This window comes from Octopus sinensis, linkage group LG5 (genome assembly GCF_006345805.1).
Source record: "Octopus sinensis linkage group LG5, ASM634580v1, whole genome shotgun sequence".
Classification (NCBI taxonomy): Eukaryota; Metazoa; Mollusca; class Cephalopoda; order Octopoda; family Octopodidae; genus Octopus; species Octopus sinensis.
Genome location: NC_043001.1, coordinates 67,129,656 through 67,142,155, shown reverse-complemented (window position 1 = coordinate 67,142,155; position 12,500 = coordinate 67,129,656). Strand labels below are relative to the sequence as shown.

General features: G+C 36.9%; 1 protein-coding gene across 1 annotated transcript in view; it reads left to right on the top strand.

Annotated features, from left to right (window-relative positions):
* Positions 1-12,500, top strand: part of LOC115212177 (vascular endothelial growth factor receptor 2-like) — a 296,084-nt gene that overhangs the window by 235,783 nt on the left and 47,801 nt on the right. Inside the window, exon 7 of the mRNA XM_029781015.2 lies at positions 11,571-11,681. Within this exon, the coding sequence (XP_029636875.1) occupies positions 11,571-11,681 (111 nt within the window). The remainder of the gene's footprint in view (positions 1-11,570; positions 11,682-12,500) is intronic.

The following is a 12,500-nucleotide window of genomic DNA, read 5'->3' as shown; positions in this document are numbered from 1 at the left end:
GTTTTTATGTTTTCATTTCTCATTGTGTTTGACATTTTTTGGGTGTCCTGCACCCATATATGCATGTATATATACATATAGATGTAGGTATGTACATATATGTATGTATATATGCATATGTTTTATTTATTATTTTGTTATTACATATATATATATATATATATAATATATATATATATATATATATATATATATGTATGCATGTATATATAAGGCAAATAAGAAAATGGAGGTATATCACTGGCATGATGTGGAATACTTGGCAGATTGGACAACCCCATGGTAGAAACAGCTGTAAGAGTTTAATATTTGTTCACTCATTTATTCTTATTCTTTTTTTTATTCTTTTAGTCACTCCAGTCATTTTGACTGCAGCCATGCTGAAGCACCACCTTTAGTCAAGCAAATCAACCCCAGGACTTATTCTTTGTTAGCCTAGTATTTATTCTATCGGTCTCTTATGCCGAGCCGCTAAGTTACAGGGACGTAAACACACCAGCATCAATGTCAAGCGATGTTGGGGGACACACACACACAAACATATACACACACATACATATATATATATACAATGGGCTTCTTTCAGTTTCGGCCTACCAAATCCACTCACAAGGCTTTGGTCAGCCCGAGGCTATAGTAGAAGACACTTGCCCAAGTTACCATACAGTGACACTGAACCTGGAACCATGTGATTGGTTAGCAAGCTACTTACCACACAGCCACTTCTGTGCCTACTCATTTATTTTTTTTATTTATTTATTTGTTTATTTGCTTATTTCATTCATTTATTTTGATCACTTATACATATGATTGTAATCTCTCTATATATAAACGGCAGTTTGTCTGTGTGTGTGTCTGTCATGTTGTACCCTCACCCTGACCATGGCTTTCAACCGATTCTGATGAAACTTGACACACACATAGCCCAATGTCATAATTCAAAACTAACGCAGCGAAAAGTTTGAAAAGTTCCCCCAGTTCTGAAAAAAATCGATAAATTCGACATGGGGTCGACAATCAGAAACACAAACCACAGACTGTCTAGGGGACGCAACTCGACCTTTTTAACTCTCAAAAATAAATTTACCATAATTTTTTTTCTATTTTTTGGCTATAACTCTCTAAAGATGCTTTATAGTTATTTCCCTTACAAACCCGAGCAACGCCGGGCGATACTGCTAGTCAATTAATAAATAGATATAATTAAATGTTTACAGGCAGATGTTTGTCACTTGTTTATCCTCTCCATTTTCTTATTTGCCTTATAAATTCTGGGTAAATTTCTGTTTTACCCCCACTCATACCTAATATTCAACTGCAATAGTAAGCACTTGGTTATAAACACGTAGGTATACATCCAGTAGTATATTGGATATTTATTATCCTTTAGATGGTTGCTTAACCTCTAATTCATACAGACATATATATATATATATATATATATAGGCACAGGAGTGGTTGTGTGGCAACTTGGGCAAGTGTCTTCTACTATAGCCTCAAGTCGACCAAAGTCTTGTGAGTGGATTTATTAGACGGAAACTGAAAGAAGCCCGTCGTATTTCGTGTCCGTTGCCAGCCTCGCCTGGCCCTCGTGCCGGTGGCACATAAAAAGCACCATCCGTTCGTGGCCGTTTGCCAGCTCTGTCTGGCACCAGTGCGGGTGGCACGTAAAAAGCACCCACTACACTCACGGAGTGGTTGGCGTTAGGAAGGGCATCCAGCCGTAGAAACACTGCCAGATTTGACTGGGCCTGATGAAGCCTTCTGGCTTCACAGACCCCAGTAGAACCGTCCAACCCATGCTAGCATGGAAAACGGACGCTAAATGATGATGATGATGATGATGATATATCTATGTATGTGTGTGTATATGTTTGTGTGTCTGTGTTTGTCCCCCCCCACACACACACACAACATCGCCTGACAACCGATGGTGGTGTGTTTGCATCCCCGTAACTTAGCGATTTGGCAAAAGAGACCGATAGAATAAGTCCTAGGGTCGATTTGCTCAACTAAAGGCGGTGCTCCAGCGTGGCTGCAGTCAAACTGACTGAAACAAGTAAAAGAGTAAAAGAGAGAGAGAGTATATATATATATATCTGTAATTCTCCTTTATATGTAGATATATATATATATATTTATATATATATATCAAAATAAGCAACAAGGATATCCAGAGGTATTACAGTACGATCGTTTCATGCAACTCCATTTAATTGAACAATGCAATCATTACATAAATTTAAAATGCAGAGCAATCTTCAGCTGAACAAAGACATAGAATTTAATTAAATTAGAACAGATGGACACATTTGTATAATTATACCTAAAATTTCCAAGAAGTTAAGGAGATAAACAAAGAACATGCTGTCTCACTCCAGCATAGAAGTTACTATATATATATATATATATAATATATATATATACATATATATATCTGTAAAATACCATTTTTACCAATATATATATATATATATTGGTAAAAACAGTAAGATAACAAAAGAAAGAAAGAAACCTCAATATTATGTAAATGGAAAATTTATCTGTAAAATAATATGTGACAATTATTCAATAGCCAAGATAAAACTCTGAGTTTCGGATGCCAGATAACCAAAGAGATGGTGTTGTGGATTTCCACCTCGGTATCCGAAACTCAGAGTTTTATCTTGGGTATTGAATAATTGTCATATTATTTTACAGATATATATATATATATATATACACCAAGACTTCACTAGTGACCAAGACTTTTGGAAATATGCCGTGCGTGAGGAGACCCAACAAGCTAAATGAGACAATAATCTCGTGGCCTATGCCAGAGGCGTTACCAGCCCACTTATACGTACCTTTTCCTTCTTTGGACACTAAAACTCTGCTTACAAAGACCTGTTGAGGCAAGTGAAATTAGAAATCAAAATCAAATTCGATGACTGGTGTCCATGCTAGCAGGGTGCAAAGAGCACCATACGAGTGTGATCATTGACAGAGCAGCTAACCGGCTTCCATGCTGGTGGCACTTAAAAGGCACCATTCAAGCGTGATCGTTACCAGCGTCACATTACTGGCACTCAAGCCCTATGCTAGTAGGGTATTAAGAGCACCATCTGAGCGTGATCATTGCCAGTGCGGCTATCTGGCCTCCGTGCCGATGACATGTAAAAGACGCCATTCAAGCATGATCGTTACCAGCATCGCCTTACTGGCACCCATCCCGGTGGCATGTGTAAAAGATTCAAGTGAGATCGTTGCCAGTGCTGCCTGACTGGCACGTAAAAGCACCCACTACACTCTCAGAATGGTTGGCATTAGGAAGGGCATGCAGCTGTAGAAACTCTGCCAGATCAAGATTGAAGCCTGGTGCAGCCATCTGGTTCGCCAGCCCTCAGTCATATGTCCAATCCATGCTAGCATGGAAAGCAGACGTTAAACGGTGATGATGATGATATATATATAGTTATCGCCAAGCTAATATGGCAGTCCAGAAATATAGGACGAATGCTGCCGTTGATTAGCTCCAAGAGGCCATCGCCTCTAGCTAGTTATGTGACACACGAACCTGTGTCCATTATAACGTTCGAACAGGGGAAGTCAGCCACTTCCCCTTGCTGGTCAGGCATCTGCAGACTAGTTTCAGAGTATTTGCCCCTCGGCTGCTCTGCATTGATAAGGGGTAAAAAATCTGTATAAGATTTTGTTAAAATTTATCTGCAATAAACTGGTTATATCTCTACAATACACAAAATATCTTAACACTTTTTCTTATACAATTCCTAATAATATTTAATTATAAAAATATAATAGGAATTTTTTAAACATCGAATGACTATGAAGGTCCATCCGAGTCAAATAGGAATCAAAGGGGGTCCACAGGTAAAAACGGTTGAGAAACACTGATGTAGACCAAGACCATACTCTCAGATGGTCACCCTTGGGAAACCAGCAAGGAAGTCTGTTGACGGTTGCTTCTGATAGGCTGATGTATTTGCACATATACACATATATACACATACATCTATCATCATGTTCATAGTACCAAAGTTGTGACTTGTCAATGCAGAGAAGTAGTGGCTCAAGCTGGAGCGACTACTTTACATTTGAGCTTCACACCCACTCAATTAATGTTACTCCAGAGACTGATAGGAGGTGCTTGAGGACTCTACCTCCACGACCCTACCAGGAATGGTGTGTGGAGAAAATGGATGGATTTATTGTTAGCATCACAGTCAGGGGACGTAACTCTCACATCACTGCTGGTTATAATATATACTGTTGTTGAATCACAACGTTCTAGTTCTGGCGTCCCCCACCCCGCTTCGTTCTCATTACTGACATCCCACCCCCACCACGTCACACCATCAACGTTTAATTCTTTTATCAACCTCAAACCCTCCCATGCAGTGCAATCTATCATCAGACAAGTCGATGGCTTCTATCACTAACCTTCTATCCACCTAGCTATAAAACAAGGGGTGGGGTACAACAAAACATTGTATATAGTAAGGTACACAACTGTAGAATTAACCAGTTTGTTGTTGTTGTTGTTGTTGGTGGTGGTGGTGGTGGTGGTTAGCCTCTGCCATGTAGACCTATGACCATAGGGGGTCCAGTTGTGAACTTCCAGTCTTATCAAAAATATATCTAAGATTATGTTATTCAGTTTTCTTTGTTTCTTTTCTTTTACATGTTTCAGTCATTAAACTGTTGCCATACTGGAGTACCACTTTGAGGAATTTGTTGTCGAATTTGTCCGTCTATTTTTAAGATGATAGATGTATGGTTTGAGGGAGGTTTGGCTGCTATTTTTAACAAGTTTAGAGATGATGAGCATTCAGTTGTTCGGTCAACTGAATTCCTGTTGGCAGCATTAATGACTGAGTATCCAAAAACGTAATTCTTGGACCGAATGTGACAAAGATAGACCTTATAATGCAAGGAAGAAGAATAGAGAACCAACTCCTATACATGGGTGGTATTTTATTTATCAACTTTGAAATAATAAAAAGCAAAGTTGACCTCAGTGGGATTTGAACTTGGAGTGGGGAGAGTCAGAACAAATATATTGCTTTCTACCTGGTCCTCTAACTGTTCTGCCAATCCACCTGTTTTTCTCTCTACAGAACTGTCTCATTTGCCTTTAGTAGGTGAATCATAAAATCATTTGTCTCATTCATTTGGCAACCAGAGTTATTAAAACCAAAAGCTACAAACTGTTACATCGTGGTTAGTTACATTTTACTAAACCCCCAGTTCAAATACTGTCACCAGTGGCGGACTGGCCAAGTTGCCAGCTTGCTCGATAGCAAGTGGGCCCCTGCACCATTAGAATCCATATATGGGAGCCCATGCTAGTATCTAAGGGTCCTATCCCTTCACGTTTGAGAATTTTTTATTCACTGCTGGAAGAATGCATTAATCATTTCAGCCTGGCTGTGTTTGTAGATAGTTGAAAAGAATACTTTTTATAAAAGAAAAAATTAAATGATAGCATTGTAGTTGTGTATGAGCCCCCATTGTAGTTGTGGGTGGGCCCCCTTGTAGTTGCAATTGGGCCCCCTTAGTCTCCGGGCAACCAATATTTCTAGACCCAGTCCACTACTGACTGTAACAGTCCAGTTTACCCTTCAGATGTGAATTGGATTCTTTAATCTGCTATTCCAACCTGCCATCAGATTCCATAATTTGTGTCAATGTTGGAAATCATTTTGTACAATGATTTCTTACATTCTACCAAAAAATTTCTTTTATCAGGTAGTTTTAGTTTGTATTTGGTCTAAGATGTCTGAATATTGTAGCAAAAGCAATGTCCCATTTGTGAGAACAACACTCCATCGTGGGACTCACTTGAACTTTGTCTAGAGTTAAGAGATATCTGGAAATTAAGTATTTCAGGTTCCAAGAAAGACTATTCATTATGATTTTGTCTTTGTTAGTTCACCCTTTAGCATTTAAAGCTGCCATATCCGATACAAATACTCTACTTGTTTTATGTTCAAACTGACCAGATTTGGCCTCTTATACCTACCCTAGAATGTCATTCTAAAGTATACATCATCAAAATATACATCATTGAAATCTTGAAGATATAATGCAGAATTAATTTCAAAATAATGTAAATAAATAAGCATTACATTTAACAGAGTAATCTGAAAGCGAAATAGCTAAAGGATGTGTGCCCACCAGGAAAGATCTTCATTGGTGGTGAAGCTAGACATTTGTAGTGATGGTGAGAGTACTAGTTGTACCTGCTTCTCATGTTCAGAGAGGAATAGGTTGTAGTAACAGTTTCAAATTTTGGCACAAGGCCAGTAATTTCTGGGTATAGTTAAGTCTATTACATCTACCCCAGTGTCCAGCCAGCTCACTGTCTTGATGAATTGTAATAATGTTTACTTGATAATTGCTGTGTGTGTTCGTGCTGTGGAAGGAGATCAGACGAACATGGCCATATAGATGAATGTTCTCAAGGTATCCTTTTATAGATACAGGGCAGATGTAGCATGAAGTTTCTAGATTGTGGAGGACATTTGGGTGGGGAAATTTAGAGAAGAATGGAGGTTGCTTATCTGTGCAGGAGTAGGAGTTGTTTGGATGGGTTGGCATGTAAGCTGTTGATACATATGATGAAGAGTGGAGGAAGGGCACAAAACGAAATCGTGGGACATAGCAAGATTGATTTGGTGGAGGTCATTATGGAAGGAGAGAGATCTGAGGCAATGAAGAGAATTGTTATTGAAAGCTGTCACCATCATGCTTTAGATGTTGGAAGTGAAAGAAATAGGACGATTATAGACAGGGTGAGAGGAGTTGGCTTCCTTCAGAATAGGACACACTGGAGAGACAGACAGCCAGACATGTGATTGAATTGTTTGGTGAGAATAGGGGACTAGCTCTAAAGTGCATTGTTTGAAAGTAATAAGGGGGACATTGTCAGGCCAGGTGTCTTGTTGACTTGATGCAATTTACATTTGCCCTTGATGTGCCTGTATACAAGGTGGTGAACCCCGGAGAGTGGAAGAGGACAGTTTTAGGGCAGAATTAATGTAGTGTTTGTGGTGTCTTGGATGCAAAAGTGAGCGGCAATTTTGATTCAAGAAAGATTTTAACGGGAGGAAACTCTATCAAAAAGTATCGGTGGGAGTTGGGTCACAGAAACAGTTAATTAATCTAAATAATTCAGAATACCAATCACTTTCAAAAAAGGCGCTTCATTACTGAGTCCCAATATGTGGGGACGAGGTAATATTGTCAATCCAGTCGACTCCAGTACTTCACTAGCGCCCCTAGTGGGTAATAAAGAATCACCAGTACTTCACTAGTACTTATTTTATCAACCTCAGTAGGATTTGTATTAAAAAGACATGATTAAAATAGCGAAAGTTATTTTGTCCGATTCTGCATGGTAATTATTTAAGCTAAAATATAAAGAATTAAAACACAAGACATGACTTATTGATTTTTAAATTTATTTCCTGATTAAACTTTTGTCAGTAGGTACAACTGGCAACATAAGTAAAAGTCATGGAAAAAAAGAAATGGAAGACAATCGAAATATAAATAGTTGAAATGCATCTTAATTTTGCCAAGGGAAGTAAGAAAGACAGAGTTGCCTCCCTTAGATAACTTCTTTTTACCGTCTTGATTTTTTTTTTTTGTAAGTTTTAAGTCGAATAGGTAGATTAAAAATACATCATACCAACAAGCGAACATCTACGTAGTCGTTCGGTTTACTTAGATTCCCCGCGAACAACACATGAAAGAAAGATAATATTTGATAATACCATTGATGCAGTGTCTGAAAATAAGTTGGGATTTCCTTATGTAGAGCTACGATATAATGACCATATCATAGCTGACTGAGGGTTAAACAACGTAAGTTTGATACTATTTAAGTAAGAAAAGTTAAGAGAAAATCTGCCTGCAGAATTCAACATGGAGATTTTCAACATGAGTTAAATCTAGGTAAAATTTGTTAAGCACTTGTGACTGAGAGTGAAACATTGGTGGAAGGTTGACTGTCCCGTTCCCCCGTGTTTCAATGAATTCATTCCTTGGACTGCAACAATATTAGGACACCAATTATCATCATCAACATATATTCGTTTTCCACGTTGGCATGGTTTGGACAGCTTGACAGGAACTGGAAAGGCCAGGGGCTGCACCTGGTCCCATAGTCTATTTGGCTTGGTTTCTGTAGTTGGATGCCCTTCCTAACACCAACTACTTTATAGAGAGTATAGAGTGCTTTTTACATGGCGTCTTGGTTTTAGGACATCAAGTCTGTTGTGGTGGGCATGTCTTCTTGAGTATAGCAATGCGCCACATATCTCCGTGTTCAGTGATCTCCTTCAGCATTTTGGAATCAGCCTTCAATATTATGTCCCACGCTTTCCTGGGTCTCCCTCTTCCTTCCACAACTTTCCTCCACTTTAACTATTCTGTACTTCTTTATGCAATTGTCCTCATCCATCTGCATCACCTGGCCAAACAAGCAGATTCCCCTTTCTTGCACACTGAGTTTAATTCCTCTTATGCCTAACTTCTCTCTCAATACACCAGCACTCTCTTGCACATGTACACTAACATTGCACCACATGTCCTCTGCATTCAGGGCACATGTCTCACTACCATGCAACATTGCAGTTTGTATACATGCATCATTCACTAAGTTCTGAAGAATTATAGTCTATTTCATTCAGGGGTCCTGCCTTTCAATGAAACCACTATGTATTTCAGTAGAGTGCTTATCGTCAAGTATGAAATTTGTAGTAAGGTATATAGTAAACTTTGACAGCTGCTCATTTTGCGCCATTATTATTTTAGAAAGCTGACACATCTATTTCTTTATTCTAACTCATTTTGCGCTTTATAAAGTATTTATAAATCGTTTTTTTTTTTTGCTATTTTTGTTTAGAGACGGATAAGTCAGAAATCCATGCAGTTTTGAAATATGAGTTTTTTCTTGGAAACACAGCATCACAGACAGCTCAGAATGTTAATGGAGTATTTCATTCTAATGTTATTACACAGCAGACAGTATCAAATTGGTTTGCAAAATTTTGTTCTGGTAACTTTGACCTCACAAATGAGCAACGCAGTTGACCAGAAACAAAGGTGGATAATGATGAACTGAAAGCCACTGTCGAGTCAGATCCATCTCAAAGTGCTCATGAATTATTGTTGTTTTTTGGTGTTAGCAAGCAAACAATATTGACTCACCTAGTTCAAATCGGTAAAGTGGAAAAGTTGGATAAGTGGGTTCCATATGAAATCAATGAAAATCAGAAACAGCAACGTTTGGAAGCCTGCATTATGCTACTTTCTAATCACAAAAATGAATAATTTTTTTAATCGAATTGTAACCTGTGATGAGAAATGAATCCAATACAACAACCGTAAATGTTCAGCACAATGGTTGGACAACGACGAGCTACAAGAATACAGTCCAAAAGAAAAATTCATCAAATGAAGCTGATGGTGTGTGTTTGGTGGTCTGGCGCAGGTGTGATCCATTATTATTTCATTAAACCTGGCTCATCAATCACGGCCAAAGTATATTGCAGCCAACTCGACCAAATGATGCAGAAACTTACAAAAATTAGTCAAACAGATCCACTCCTATTTTATTGCAAGACAACACCAGACCACACATTGTAAAAATGACATTGGCAAAACTACAGGAGTTGAAGTTAGAAGTTCTCTATCATCCACCATACTCACCTGATCTTGCCCCCACTGACTACCACTTCTTCCAGAATTTGGATAACTTTTTGATAGGAAAAAAATTTAATTCTGACGATGCTGTAAAACAGGCTTTCCAAAATTTTATTGACTCTAGATTGCCAGGTTTTTATAGTTCCGGGCTAGACAAGCTACCACTGAAATGGCAAAAGTGTATTGACAATATGGGTGACAATTTATAAAACACTAGCAGTATCACCTGGCGTTGCTCGGGTTTGTAAGGGAAATAACTATATAAGCATTTTTAGAGAGTTACTTTTCCCTTATAGATGCCAATTCGGGCTTTCTTAGCCATTTCTGTTTTGGTGTCTTCAAGCCATGAAGTCGTTGTTCTAAGAGAACGCTGGTCTCCTTGACAACGCTTTACGACGTTGATTTCCTTACACTCCCTTCCCCACAGCTTCACGAGGGAGGGAAGAAGGGGGAGAAGCAAACAGGTGCAGGTGTGACCATGGACGCCAACTCCGCCACCATTGACACACGAAAAATTATGCATTAAAATGGAATAAAAAATGATGTTAAATTATTTTTAAATCGTAGACTCATCGTAGACGCGCACTAATAGCCAGAGGGGCTCGATATGAATTACGACTATAAGATACCCGAATTTGGTTAAACTGCACCGCAAAATGTGGGAGTAGTTAGGAATCTAAATCGAAGGGGACAGACACTCACACAACTACAGTTTTATATATATAGATTAGCAAACTTTTTTTCTTTTCTATAAATTTCATACTTGATGACCTAATATTTATCTGCCTATCTGTCTAGTAGTGTAAGAATTGTAACATATATACAAATGTATTCTACATAGAGCAAACATTATCTGATACATAACACAATATACTGAGTAGAGAGGATAAATAAGTTTATAATATCAAGTTAGCAAATGAACAGCTGTGAACAGTCAAGAGCAAAACTCAGAATAGGTTGTCAACTTTTTGATGTTTTACACATACACATGTGCACGCGCGTATATTGTTGCAAAAAAAAAAAACCAGAAGTTAGAAAAAACAGCTGCCTAATATTAGTTAATAGAGTGGTACATTATTATTAATGAAATACACAGTCTTTTAATGCCCAGTTTTCCAATTGGTTTAATAGAAAGGGTTGCGAAAAACTTTGACAATCATCAGAAAGGGCTGAAAGGAATGGTATGGTGGAAAGCTTATGTCATACCATCCATTTCAACTTTTTCTGATGATTGCCAGGGTTTATTTTAACTTCTGGTATGTAACCAATTTGCAAATTATCTGTTTCGGTTATAATATTGTATTTTATCAATAATTATATATATATTACTGTATATATATATATACAGTAATTTCATATATATAAAATAAGAACACAAACAGGTTAAGGTTCATTACAGCTCTTTCAGAAGCATTTTTTATTGATGAATTATTTGATTATATCATGAAAAAAAGCATTTGCTTCAGATGATAAAAATTTTGGTTCAGAGTTAAGAATACAAGATGTGGATTGATCTTCTCAGTTAGGCAGCATTGAATACCTTGATACAAATCAATCTACAATTATATATATATATATATATATATACATATACACACACACACACACACACACACACACACACACATATATATATATATATAATATACATATGCATATTTATCTATTTTCAAATGTGTCATGTTTCTGTAGACAACATTTTATTCTCATCCCTGTTGTGTAGCTCATTAATTACAGTAAATCTGGCATTAAATAAACAGTGATTAAATTAAAATCAATATGGTTCTGTAGAGTTTTTCTGAATTTCAGTAAACTTTGTTCTCCTCGTATTTGGCACAAGTGTTCCTTCTATTTTCCAGGCTAAAGAACGAAGAATTCGGGAGAAGCTGGCACGATCACATGATGAGAATTTAGATGATCAAGAAGTGGAGCTGTTGGATGAAAATATACAACCCAACAATGAAGATATAGTATGTGTCAATTAATTGTAGTAATTACTGAAGTATGTATGTGGGGGAGGGGATGCATGATTGAATGCATATTTCCCTTGTCTTGATATATGCATGCTGATTGAAAACAAAAGCATCACCATTCATATGAGAGTTGTTTGTTTGCAGTCCTCTATGAAAATATGTGTCGGCTGTTTGTTGAGAAAGGTGAGGGCTGGGTATGGAAATTTCTGCCTCAGTAGAGTCTTGAAACATGAGTCTTAAAGCATCTATATTTTAGATTTCAATTCCCATATATATTTACTTAGACCTGTTGAATTACTTAATTTGGGATTTTTAAAGGATTGATAATGCTGGGAAATTCTTCTTTTAATTTAATTCGCTGTGGATCCTATATAATCTTTTTTCTTATTATCATTAGAGGTTACAGTACATTTCATCATAAATTACATTATCTAAGTTGCAATTATTATTATTCCTACATTTTGATTTATCTTACATGTGCATTTATTTAGTATAAGGTTATGTTTTTTGTTTGTTAAATTTCTTCCATAGCAATTATTACTATAAGTTAAATTGTTATAGAATTTATTTAAATTGACGTTGTTTATTGAGGATATAATATCACTAACGTTTCTTCTTCTTGAATATCTCACTCTGATAGTTTTTTTTTTTATTTAAGAATATTTTCGAATACTCTTTATTCATTTTAAAGGATATTTTAATTATATTCAGAATTTCTTTAAGTTAGTTTTGATTTGGATCTACAAGGGATAATTAACCATAATATTCCCTTCTGTTTTCTATTATTAATATTACTATTATTATAATTCGTCTTAT